A 13047-nucleotide genomic window follows, 5' to 3' on the forward strand; every position below is an offset into this window, starting at 1 on the left:
TGGTCTTGTTTTTTATACATCTGCTTGGTTTTCGTACAGTTGAATGTGATGCATACTAAACGCATCTGCCTGCCTGCTTCACTCTTAACTTTCTTTTTGTGAAATGTTTACGATTTCTAATCGTTTTAAAAAGCGAAGACAATTCGGAACTTTCAAACAGAGGAACATGAAGCAGATGCTTGCACGGGTCACGTGAAGTGGCGGGCCGGATCTGGCCCGCGGGCCTCGCCTTTGACACCCGCGCTGAAGCCCGACACCTTTTCACACTCGCATTGACACCTATGGACAATTGAGAGGCAAACATGACGAAGGCCAGGGGCAAGATCCAAACGGCGGAGGTCGCAAGTTCGAAGCGGACGTGCTAACCAGTTGGCCGTCGCGGCGCTACTGGGGGATTTTCCTTCATTCCTTTGGAGATGTTTTAAATTCCTCAAAAATGACTGACCAACCCTTGGCCTTCAAAATACACCATTAGTTTAAATAAAACAAATAACAACAAAAACTGTATTGAGAAACGAAGGATCACAAAGAGATTTGTTCAGTCTTGTCCACGGCTGTGAATGTAATAAAAGGTTTGAGTCTCGAGCTGCCCTTGATGGAAGTCTATGAGATTTGTAATTTGAAGCCGGGACTATTCTAGCCTGGGAGGACGGGAGAAACCAAAGCAGCATGCACATCCACATGATGAGGATGTTTTTTGTTTTTTATTTCTTTTTTTAGGTTTTGCCCGATGAAAGGATGAGCTCCACTTTTTCAGTCAGTCGCCCGGCTTAAGCCGTCGTCCGGTTCAGCGGCCCACGCTGATGTTGCACACCTTGCAGCTGGGGTCCTTCTTGGCATTGGCCGTGGTCAAACTCATGAGCTGGTGGTGTCCGCCGATCTGCTCCACGGTCCCTTGACCCAAAGGGACCGGCTCGGTGAAAAGCACCTCGAGGATGACGTCGCTGGCGTGGCGGTACAGTGGCTCTTCCCCCGGCCTCTGGGGGGCGCTGTATGTCAAGAAGGGGTTGCTGGCCAAGTCCAGCGTGGGGAGGCGGCTTCTGCAGAAGCGGTCTCCCTCTGTGCCCGCGGGGGCCAGCACCAGAACCACGTAGTGGTAGGCGGTGTACATGCAGTAGAAGTCAGCAAAGTACAGCGAGATGTTCGGGTTGAGCAGGTGTCCGGCCGGGATCTGGAAGCGCAGGGGGCCGTAGGGGGAGTCTTTGGGGGGGAGTCCGGTATCGAACTCAGTGTTGCAGCTGAAAAAGACACCGTGCAGTTTTCCATTTATCGGAGAACCGTGACTGCCGCTCGTGTCTTTCAGAGCAGGACGCATCAGACCTGCGCACTCCGTCCTTGATCCGATCGACCGGAGGAGAAAGCATCTTATTACTACCATCATTATCCTTCCATTTAATAATTATCCGTTCTTACGCCACTTACCTGACGCAGTCAAAGTAATCTGGATGCTGATTGCGATAGAACACGGAAAATTTCAGGAGCCTTCCCGCGGAGCCTTTGGCCTTGTCGAGAAGCTGCAGAAGGTGTTCTATCGCGTAGTCTGCAAAGTTGAAAGGAGCGCTCGCATAATATCAAAAGTCTGCTCTGTGCTGCTTTCAAATGCTAATGAGGCTGCGGCAGAAGAGAATCGTTTTGTTTTGTTTGGTTTCCACTTCTGCACTGCAGCTTTCCGTCTACGCGTTCACAACACTCCGTGGCATGCGCGTCAGCATCACTTCGGCTCACCTCCCGTGCAGAACTCCACCACTCGGCTCCAGTCCGACACCAGGTATTCGCCATCGGGCTGTCGAACGGCGGTCTGCACGGCGACGCAATATTCCGTGCGGGGGCTGAGGAACCAGTGGCCCCTCACCGCCATGGGCAGGGGCACGGCCTTCGCCACCAGTTTGGTCGGCACATCCTGGAGAACGGCGCGGCGCGGTTTCATTAACATTTCAAAGGCCATTTTGATGCCTTCGCAACGCGAGCCTTCCCGTCTGTGGGATTTGCATTATTACCGTGATATTACTTTCAAGCCCAAGCGCCTGTAACTAGGAGACGCTTAATCGAACCAGCTGCAGTGTTTTGGCCGAGTTGACTAAGAAGGGCCGCTAAATACTCAAGAGGCCCACATAGCCATGGCAACAACATTGGTGATGGACCTTTGTTTTTACTCTTTTATCTCCGTCCAAGAACCTGTTCTTAGGTAAATTTATAGAACAAGATGTATTCAATACATCGTTTTGAGGCTGAGGGCTACTTCATGAGCACCGATCGTATGAAGGTCTACGTGACCTCTTTGCGGCAAATTTCAGACTCAGTTCATTCCACCTACATAAAATATTTTTGGTTTAATTTATTGCAGTACATGAGATTACAGGTATTTAAAATGTTTAATTCACGTAAGCAAGTCATTTTCCGAATTTAAAGCACAAATCATAGTAACAATTTATGGTATTTTTAGAACATACCTCACGGGCTACCATTCGCCCCGCGGGCACCCCGTTGCTGACCCTGATGTATTGTATTGTATTTAGCAAATCATAACAATAGCAAATACCGTACTAATGTGCAACCTTTCGAGTGGATAAAGAAAAAACACGTTGTATAGGTCATTTATTGCAAGCCTGTTGAAGATTATTGGTCGTCTCACCTATCCTAGGTGTTATGGGTTGATCCCTTATCTATTGATGTTGTTCTATGTTTTTACCTGGGCAGTCCGTTATACACTTTCGCTGGTTACATGTCCTCGGACTGCAATAAACGTGAATTGCTACAGAAACCCGTGTGAACCAGTAGCATTTACATGGTGTCAGAAGACAGCAGATACGAACTATCGACCGTGAGTAACTTTTTTTTTTTTCTTTCGTGTTTTCATTTTTCGGCGGACCCGATGCTATGCTAACTGGCTAGCCGAGCCGGGGCCCGAGTCATGGCGGAGGGTTTTCGCAGGCCGGTCCCCGTCGTTGTTGACGAGAATGTTGCCGAAAGCTGGCGTGTTTTTCAACGGCAATTTGATTGCTGCAGCACACCCGGAGAAGCCTGCAAATACAAAGGCGTACATTCTCCTCGCGTTCGTTTCTATCCACTTTTGTTGTCTACGTTTAGTTCTTTTTTTTTTTTTTTGCATTTACACTGTTTTCATCGTCGCATTGTTTTCTTCTTTGTTAAAACCAACACTCCAGTGTATTTACTGTTTAAAAGCCCTGTTGATTTTTTTTTTTAATTCTTATATGCTTTGCGGAAATTCTCTTAACACATTCCATACATCCATTTTCTTCCCCACTTATCCTCACGAGTGTCAGGGGGAGCGCTGGAACCCATCCCAGCTGTCAACGGGCATTAGGCGGTTTACACCCTGAACTGGTCACCAGCCGATCGCAGGGCACACTGAGACAAACAGCCACACTCACAATCACGCCTAGGGGCAATTTAGAGTGTCCAATTAATGTTGCATGTTTTTGGAATGTGGGAGGAAACCAGAGTGCCCGGAGAAAACCCAAACAGGCACGGGGAGAACATGCAAACTCCACACGGGCGGGTCCAGGATTGAACCGGGGATCTTAGAACTGTGAGGCCAACGTTTTACCAGCTGATACACCGTGCCGCCCTCTTAACACATTTTCTCCACAAAATAAGAACACTTACAAAAAGCTGCTGTCGCCCACGACTCACGCCCAGACGCTCACGCGCAGACAAACCCCCGTCTCTTACTTGGCCACGCCTCTTAAAGGCACACATTCAATGCACACATCACTGTAGACATTTAAATGAATTCTAATGCGGAAGATTGTTTTGACATACAAGTGAATTGACTTGACCAAATATTTTTTTCTGTTTCATTATTGTTTAAGTCCTGGCCACCATTTGCATTATAATTTTTTTTTTTTTTTTTTTTTTTTGGATTGGTGACTTCATGTTACTGTCTAAAATTAGTGACTACCACCATAACCGGTGTGTGGTTCGTCCGTAATTGTGAGTGGTTGGGAAAAAAAAAATGTACACGTGAGTCACAGGCCCAGAGCTGTTGACTGCACTCATTTTTTTTTTCCTTTTGCTCCAATCGGAACAGACTCAAAGGGCACAAACGCTGCTTCCTGCGCTCCCGATTAGTCGAGAATGTCTGTTAACCTCACCGGACCTTTCCCGAGCGACTTCTCGTCGGAAGCCTTTCAAAGAGATTATCCGAAGGTATCCAGGTAATAGACAGAGACGCGGCCTCACCTTGTGTTTGAAGCGGTTGGGATCCCTGCACACTTTGCGGCTCAGGTCGATGAAGAAGTGCGTGGCTCTGGCCGTGTCCTCGGGAGTCATGTCCCACACGATGCGGAACGAATCGCACGTCACCTCGCATATTTGGATGTTGCACGGCGTGGCCAGAGGGGCGTCCATTTCTGTCACGGGATAAAACGGGACATTCGACAGTAAAACGACGGAATCTCATTTGGAGGAAAAAAAAAAGAAATTTCCATTAAAATCACTGTCACATACTTGTGAAGCGTAATCTCTTGAGCCTTGTGGATATTTAAATGTGTAAATATCCTTGCTGATACATGCAAATAAATGCAGTGTTTTTCTTGATGCAGGAGAGAACTTCAAGCGCTATTTGGAATATTTTCCATCATCTGATTAGTTATTCGTGTTTTTATGAACATTTGATCAAAGCCGCCTTTTTATATATTTATTTGTTCTTCATCTTATTGGTACAGAATACAAGATAGCTGGCTTTATGTAATTATTATAAATGACTTCACAAGTGTTTTTACGGCCTCTGCCTTCCGGGCAATTGCCAGTTATCAGGAAATAGAGTTAAATGTGACATGTGAGAACGACTGAAATAGAATAATGCGTTGGAATACAAGTTTAATTCATTCCGAGACCATGCTCGTATCTCAAAACGCTGGTATCCGAAATCGTCTTTTCCCACTGAAAAGAATGGAAATACCCCCCCCCCCCAAAAAAAAAAAAAAAAAAAACCACACACACAACTTTCTTTAAAGAAAATGACAACAGTATTGCGCTCCACATAAATGCAGACATGGGAAAAAAAAGACTGTACTAATGATTTTATTATTCTATAATATTTGTCACTGGACTGCGCCAAGTCACTGATCTTTAAAAAAAAAAAAAAAAGACGATGTCTCATTGGCCACCAAAATTGAAGTCGCCATCCGCCATCTTGATACTCCCAAAGCAACCATGCCTACCTGTGCAGTGACAGCGATTAACTGTGTTAATCGGCAGTTTCGTGGCTGTGAAGAAAACATTCCACAGGTAAGTTAGAAGGATTTACTTTGACACTGTTAAAGTTCGTTTGTAAAGGTTTTTTTTTTATTTTCAGATGAGCTTAATTCACTTGAACAAAGTTTTTACTTTTTTTTTTTGTTCTTCACTGTTCACTCTCCGCTTCACTTTTATAGGCTGACAGTTTTTCGCGAAAAAACGATGTAAATATTTTCCTAAACTTCATCAGTGGATAAGCAAGAAAACACATTTTCTGTGAAATTTTTCATGAATTCCCTAATACAGAACTCTGCAAAATGAATGTGATTTCCAAATACGATGAAACAAGTTTCAATTTTCTCTCTGAAATAGGATGTTGCAGAGACAACAAATGAACAATGCGTTAAGCATGTATTTTCCCATTGAGAGTCCTTATTTCCAAAAATATAGCAAACTGATTGACTTCAAATGCAATGTTTTTATGACAAAAGAATTGTTATTTTTCACTATGTTATGATGATAGTGCTTCACAGCGTATTTTGGGAAACGTTAACATGTCAAAGAAATCGGGCCCTAGGTAATATGCAAGGCTTCTTGGTCGTCACGGTGTTATATATCTTTCCTTTGCACTTAGCCTTTTTTGCCTTACCAAATCGAATTAAAAATCTGTCATGTTTCATGTTCAGTTTTACTTCTACATGCCAAACTTTTAAGAAAAACCCTGCCATAATCCAACCTGTACGTTTTGGGAGTACCAAGATGGTGGCCAATGGCTTCAACCAATCGACATACCGCTCGATGTCTATATGCTATTCAGTCTTTTTTTTTTTTTTTTTTTTTTAGATCGCTGACTGCGCCAAGTAAATTGTCTTTCCTTGGTCTTCTTCTCCGGGGTTTATTGGTCGTTGCCAAATTGACTCTCGACATTTAGTGGTGGGGTCAGAAGCGCAATCTTTTTAAAAAATTTTGCTTCTAACGCAAGACAAAAAAAAAAAAATCAGTCAATTGACCGCTCCTATCTCAAATTTCGCGTCACGTCACTCGTATCTTGGTGCACAACAACAATGGGAAAGTTTTTAAAGCAATTTTCCATACTTTCACACTTTAGTTCTGTTTGAAAAGCTTGAAATCACTATCATTCCATCCATCAATCCGTTTTCATAGCCACTTATCCTCACAAGGGTCACGGGAGTGCTTAGAGCCTATCCCAGCTGTCAACGGGCAGGAGGCGGGGGACACCCTGACCTGGTTTCCAGCCAATCGCAGGGCACATAGAGACAAAAAGCCCCACTCACAATCACACCTAGGGGCAATTTAGAGTGTCCAATTAATGTTACATATTTTTGGGATGTGGGAGGAAACCCACGCAGGAACGGGGAGAACATGCAAAAACTCCACACAGGCGGGGCTGGGATCGAACCCAGGACCTCAGAACCGTAAGGTCGACGCTTTACCAGCTGATCCACCGTGCCGCCCACGATCAATCCACTTACACAAATATACTAGCACTACTGTACATGAATTTTGATTGGTATTATTTTCAAGCATATTGTAATAGACTTGATTGCGCTGGGAGTGCAACGTTACATGTTGACGTCGGCTTCATTTCCGGCCAGTGGACAAACCGATCGTCACAAATGCAACAACAACACGGCAACAGAATTGAATACTGTATCGGCGCTGGCGGCTTTTCGTGACGCGCGTGCCGTCCATTCTTAATTTGATCTGAGACACCAAATACTGGTCTGTCCTATCCATTTAAAATGTAAAACTGAAAAATGGAAGCGTAACTCAAAGCCTCGAGTAGCAGGCCGGGGTGGGGGCGGGGGCGGTTCAGGGGTCAGCCGCTTTATTTTGATGTGTTTTCGATTTACTGTCCGGTTCGTTTATCCGCAGCCCCGGCGCCTCGCGTGATTCCTTCATCCGGACCGAGCCGTTCCTCTGGCACCGAGCGTTATGCATATGTGCGCCTAAAATAACCGCAGTCGCCGTTTAGGAGGCAACTGTAACTCGCTAACGACGCGGCGTTCCGCATGGACAAAGATCCTCCCGTTGGCGGACTTTGGGGTCTGCTGAGGTCTCGTCCGGACCCAACATGATGGACAGGCTGCAGCACCTCATTAAAAGCCGCGAACTGTGAAATTTGCGCGCGAATCCGTCCCGGTGAGCGTGCCTTTCTATTCGGCTCCTGCTCCCACCTCATCTCCGAATCGGTTTCGGGACAAAAGAAAAGCGGGCCAACAAAAGAATCTCACAGGACGCTCATCAAAGCCCGCTGCTGTCTGTGAACGTTCCGCTGCTTAAAAAAATCCAACGGTTCAAATCCAGGTTTCCAAATCGCTCACGCGCCACTGTTGCCCTCATTTGTGCATGGGGGGGGGGGGGGGTAATTTTCTCCACTGGATGCAGCGCAAACTGTAATAGCCAGCTGCTCCAAATCAGGCAATTTGGGTCTGCCTGATGCATCTGACAGAAAAACACCTCATTAGTTGAATTATTGTAATTTCATGCACCACACTGGGATGGATTCGAACAAACGCAGCCGCATCAGCAAAGGTGCTGCATTCACCACTGGCAGCTGTACATCAAAGTATTTTCTTTTGCCCGTTCTTGAAAAGACGCAGAAATTTCCGACCGCAGCAGCTATGTTACATTTGCACGACTTTATTTTAAAAGCATATTTTTTTCCCCCTCCGCGTCGCAATGCTCGCCATCAGCAGCAAAATCGACGAAAGTATTCTCTTTCGACTCATTCGCCAAAAATAAAACACTGATATGATTGTTTGTCAACGGATGGAATAAAATCTCATCCTATCCATATTTGGAAATGAATGAATGTAACCAGGCGACACGGTGGAGCAGCTGGTAAAGCATTGGCCTCACAGTTCACAGGACCTGGGCTCAATCCCGGCCTCTGCCCGTGTGGAGTTTGCATGTTCTCCCCGTGCCTGCGTGGGTTTTCTCCAGGCACTCCAGTTTCCTCCCACATCCCAGAAATATGCAACATTAATTGGACTCTCTAAATTGCCCCTAGGTGTGATTGTGAGTGCGGCTGTCTCTATGTCACAGGTGTCAAACTCAAGGTCCGGGGGCCAGATCTGGCTCGCCACACGATTTTATGTGGCCCGTCAAGGCAAATCTAGAGTGTCAATTTCCATGAATCTTGTAAAAATCTGCATTCAAATTGTCATATATACATCCATCCATTTTCTTTGCCGGTTATCCTCACAAGGGTCGCGGGGAGTGCTGGAGCCTATCCCGGCTGTCAACGGACAGGAGGCGGGGTACACCCTGAACTGGTTGCCAGCCAATCACATCAAGACAAACAGTCACAACCACACCTAGGGGCAATTTAGAGTGTCCGATTAATGTTACATGTTTTTGGGATGTGGGAGGAAACCGGTGTGCCTGGAGGAAACTCACGCAGGCATGGAGAGAACATGCCAACTCCACACGGCGGGGGCTGGGTTCGAACCCGGGTCCTCAGAACTGCAAGGCCAACGCTTTATCAGCTGCTCCAGCGTGCCGCCAAATTGTCATATATCATAAATGATAAAGTTGAGATATTACAAGCATTTTTGTGTTGCCAAACATGAATAGTCGAAAAGCACATTGCCCTCGATTTCTGATCCCAAAACTGGTTCATAAATCGATGACGTAGATACGACGAGATGATTCAATATTTTTGTTCCACAGTCATAACGGCCCTCTGAGGGAAACCGCGAGAAAAACAACTTTGACACCCCTGCTCTGCGCGCCCTGCGATTGGCTGGCAATCAGTTCGGGGTGTACCCCGCCTCCTGCCCGCTGACAGCTGGGATAGGCTCCGGCGCTCCCCGCGACCCTCGTGAGGATGAGCAGCTCGGAAAATGGATGGATGGATGTCATCAGTAATGAAACACAATTTTGTGTTAACAAGCCAGCATACTGCGTGTAACAACTCAAGCGTTAATGATGATAATTTTAGTCTACATACATGCATGTACATGTAAATACTGTAAACACAAAGAAGAAAGCAAGGCTTAGCGTGGTCTCAAGTGATGAAAAATGAGCATGTTGGGTACGCAGCGTGGAAGAATAACAATCCCGTCAAAACGAACAAATGTAATATGATATCAGAGCACAAGATATGATGGACTCTTGTTTCTTTTTCTTTTTTTTTTGTGCAATCTTAAACCTGCTTGTATGAGAGGAAGTAAAAACCTGACCTGTACGCAGTGGAAGCGCCGATGGAAGATTTCAGACGCTGTTTGCTTTTGCCGCTTCCGAGTTGTCCTGATGGGCTGCAGCCACCGACAGATCCCCCTGGAAAACTGATTAGGAGGTGAAACGAGCATACAGGATGCTCTCTCTCTCTCTCTTTCTCTCCATCTCTCTCTCTCTTGCTCTCCGTCTGTTTCTCTCATCATCTGTGTGTGTGTGTATGTGGCACACAAACACTCACCCTTCGCCGCCCCCCCCCCCTTCTCATTTTTGCTGTGGGCTTTGCGCACAATGTTTACTTGACTCTTTCGCTTCTGCACTCAAGAGGTGAGCCGAAAAGGGGAATCGTCAAACACCCCGAGCTCATCAGCACGTCGGTGCACAACACGGCGGCGTCTCGCTTCCTCGGAAGTGTCGCCCCAGGGGTGCTCCGACGCGCACCACGCTCGACTCCGCTACAATCATAAATCTTCACATTTCAGTGAATAAATAAATGAAACGAGGCGCCGATGCGGGAGAGCATTTAAAAGATACTGCATGTGATGATGTCCCAGTAACTAAATTGCACTAGTGCCAACTGCAATGCCATACGGACTTACTCCACAGGGCATAACACCCCCCCCCACCACCACCACCACCCCATCCCTCACCCACTCCTCACCCATCCTCAGGCGAGCGATGCCACCATTTGAGCCCGGACTAAGCAGATTTGCACTGGCATTAGTTGTAAGTGGAATGCGTTGCAATGGCTCCGCGCAGGGTAACATTTAGGATTTCCACAGAGATTAAAACAAAAAAAAAAAAAAAGAAAAACGATGTCAAGAGACGCTCTTCTGAGATTAATGCCCGTAATCTCTGTTTAAACAATGGAAATGGATTTACAAAAACATGGCAATAAAGTGGTGTTGACAAACAATGATTTGTGTTGTTTTCGCAAACATATCAAAATGAACAGCTCTCGATACAACAGTATCATATGAAGAGTTTCTTTTCAAAATGAGATGTATCCGTTTTTTTTCATTTTGAGAAAAGGGCTTGGTATTGAAGTGAAAACAATAAACTCAATTTATGTTTCTAACTATTGGGGGATGGAAAGAGATGCTAAAAAGTAACTAAACACCATACTACAAAAAAATATTGGCTTTAATATTCACCGAGTTTTTTTGATGACAAATTTCATTTTTTCTCCAAAATGAGACATATCCAAAGATTCTATTCTTGGCAAAGTGAGACATATCCAAATTTCGACTTAAACCTTCAGGAGCAGCTGTATTTTTTTTTTAAAAATCAGTTGCTTTTGATAGGCAATCATGAAAACTATTTGCCTTTCAACATTTCAAGCATTTTAAAATAATATTTAAGACCATGACCACCACATTTAGACAGTTAGGTATCAGAAATAAGGGTCAGTCACCAGTCACAATTAGCTCACTAATGTCAGATGTTGAAAAAGGAGATGAAAAAATGGGAATTTCTTTTAAAAAGGTGTTTTTCAGTTATTTAGAAACTTTTTGTTTGTTCAGTATGAGGTCTTGGAAAGGCTGAGTTTACATCATTGTAATTTTGTGTATCTGCATGCGATTCTGCGATCCGACATCTGCAGGCATTGTGTCACTCAGTTGATTAATTTGGTTGAAAAGTTGATGTGAGATCATTAAGAAAGTAAACTGCTTCAAACCAGTCTACCGAGGTTAATATGGGTTGCGAGGGATACCAGCAGGAAAAAAAAAAAAAAAAAATAGGTAGTCGATCTCATACACACATCTCCAAAATGAAATCAGTTTCAAACTCACAAATTCACTGTTTGAAATCTGACTCATTGAGTCTGCTTTCTTTTGATATTATTTATAGCTGTCGCCGTCGGGGGAAAGAACACTGCAGAATAGGATATAAGTCTGTAGTCATAATAACAGTATTCATAATGCTCATAGACAAAAATTGAGTCTACTCCAAGGGTGTTGATTTCCTTTTAATGTCAACTTTTCTTAAGTCATAGCCGATAACTTTCCTTATAAAAAAGGGCAAAAAAAAAGATTGCATAGAATTATAAAAATGTATTCATTCATTAATGATCATTGGTGAAATATTTTGAACAACAAAATTACTATTCAAGCATTACACAATCATAGACAAAACAGTATGTTTATTACATTCAGATACAATGGTACTTGGATGAGAACTGAAGTATTAAATTGCAATAATTTCATAAAGAATTAAAATTAAATAGGAAAAGCACCCTCACAATGGGACAGCCTGCAAGTAAACCAGCGCAATCACTGATTCATTTATTCGATATTATTAAACATTGATAAACAAAATACAAGACTTAGTTCAGCTTGAAAGCAAGAAACACTGTAAGGATAAAATCGACAAAAATGCATGCCAACGATCCAAATAAAAAAACATGGTGAAATGTATCACATGGCAAAACAATGAAAAGGTTTGCTACTGACTGTACTGGATATTTTTCAGTGTAAACAAAAACAATCTGCAAAGATCAAAAGTCTTTATTTTCTTTCAATTCGTAAGTAGAAAAGAAACATTACTGATTCACACATCAGTCGATTCTATTAAAAATAGAATTCATGTAAAAGAAAATCCAAATGTGATAAAAAAGGAAACAATAGGTCAACTTAAAGAGAAAAAATAGGGTCTACCATCATAGCAAGCGCTTCTTCTTTTCCTTCCCAGCTTCATTCACTCCGGTGTCTCGTACATAAAATCAAACTCGGCATTAGCATCTCTCTCAAAAGTGGGCGCAGCCATTTTGGATGATGATGTGGAAGATACCGGAACTTCCCTCTAGACGAATTCTGATTGGATGCTGCTTGCTTCAGCAGCGCACGCTGATTGAACGAAATTACGTCGCATTTTGCTCTAAATAAGATCTCGATATGTCGCATTTTGAAATAAAACGCGATCTTCCTTGGCTGATATAGAACGATATGTCGCACATGCAACAAAAATCAGAGTATCCCGATAACTACCATTCGGAGCTGGATAATTTTGGCGCGAGTTTCGTAAATCTGAAAAAAATGCCTATGTCGCGTTTTGAAAACAAACTCTTCATATATTTTTTGTGTAATTTATGTGTGGACTTGCCAGATGTTATTAGGGACACTGAAAACATACAGTACAATTAAAAAATACTCAGTTTAATACATCTTTTAATACTTTCATACGGCTATTCAGTTATCAGTGTTAAATTACAACATCATGCTCAGAGGTGTTTTTCATATTTACATGGACACCATACTAGTACTATCTTGTATGGCATCGTGTCAAACTCATTTTTTGTCACAAAGGGCTCTTATGACTATTAAAATCTACCGTAATTTGCGGCCCACAAGCCGCGACTTTTTTTCACACGCTTTCAACCCTGCGATTTATGCAGTGATGCAGCTAATTTGTGTATTTTTTTTTCCTAACGGCCGCAAGGGGGCACTTGAGTGAGACTGGTGGAATATATGTATATATATGTGGAATATATAGATTCGTTTTAGCACGGCAGTGCTAGCGTTAAACTCTGTGTACCGTCTTTATAAATATCTCGTGTTTCAATGTGGGCACTTGTGGCTTTTACACAGCTGCGGCGTATGTATGTACCAAATGATATTTCCTTTACAAATGTACTGGGTGAGG

The 13047-nt window shown here is 43.7% G+C and overlaps 1 protein-coding gene and 1 long non-coding RNA gene across 3 annotated transcripts; one reads left to right on the top strand and one right to left on the bottom strand.

Annotated features, from left to right (window-relative positions):
* Nucleotides 1–536: 536 nt before the first annotated feature.
* Nucleotides 537–4417, bottom strand: LOC133499849 (phytanoyl-CoA hydroxylase-interacting protein). 2 transcript variants are annotated; one of them, XM_061818228.1, is made up of 4 exons: nucleotides 4204–4417; nucleotides 1726–1900; nucleotides 1423–1540; nucleotides 537–1334 (listed from the first exon to the last, which is right to left on the bottom strand). In XM_061818228.1, the coding sequence occupies exons 1-4, from the start codon at nucleotides 4369–4371 to the stop codon at nucleotides 788–790; spliced, it is 1008 nt and encodes a 335-aa protein (XP_061674212.1). In that variant the 5' UTR covers nucleotides 4372–4417; the 3' UTR covers nucleotides 537–787. The 2 variants fall into 2 exon arrangements, with proteins under 2 accessions (XP_061674212.1, XP_061674211.1); XM_061818227.1 differs by lacking the exon at nucleotides 4204–4417 and adding an exon at nucleotides 2451–2507.
* Nucleotides 2666–4560, top strand: LOC133499850 (uncharacterized). The gene is made up of 2 exons (XR_009794762.1): nucleotides 2666–2821; nucleotides 4052–4560. It is a non-coding gene; the product is annotated as an uncharacterized LOC133499850 (long non-coding RNA).
* The last annotated feature ends 8487 nt before the right edge of the window (nucleotides 4561–13047 follow it).

This window comes from Syngnathoides biaculeatus, chromosome 4, assembly GCF_019802595.1.
Source record: "Syngnathoides biaculeatus isolate LvHL_M chromosome 4, ASM1980259v1, whole genome shotgun sequence".
Classification (NCBI taxonomy): Eukaryota; Metazoa; Chordata; class Actinopteri; order Syngnathiformes; family Syngnathidae; genus Syngnathoides; species Syngnathoides biaculeatus.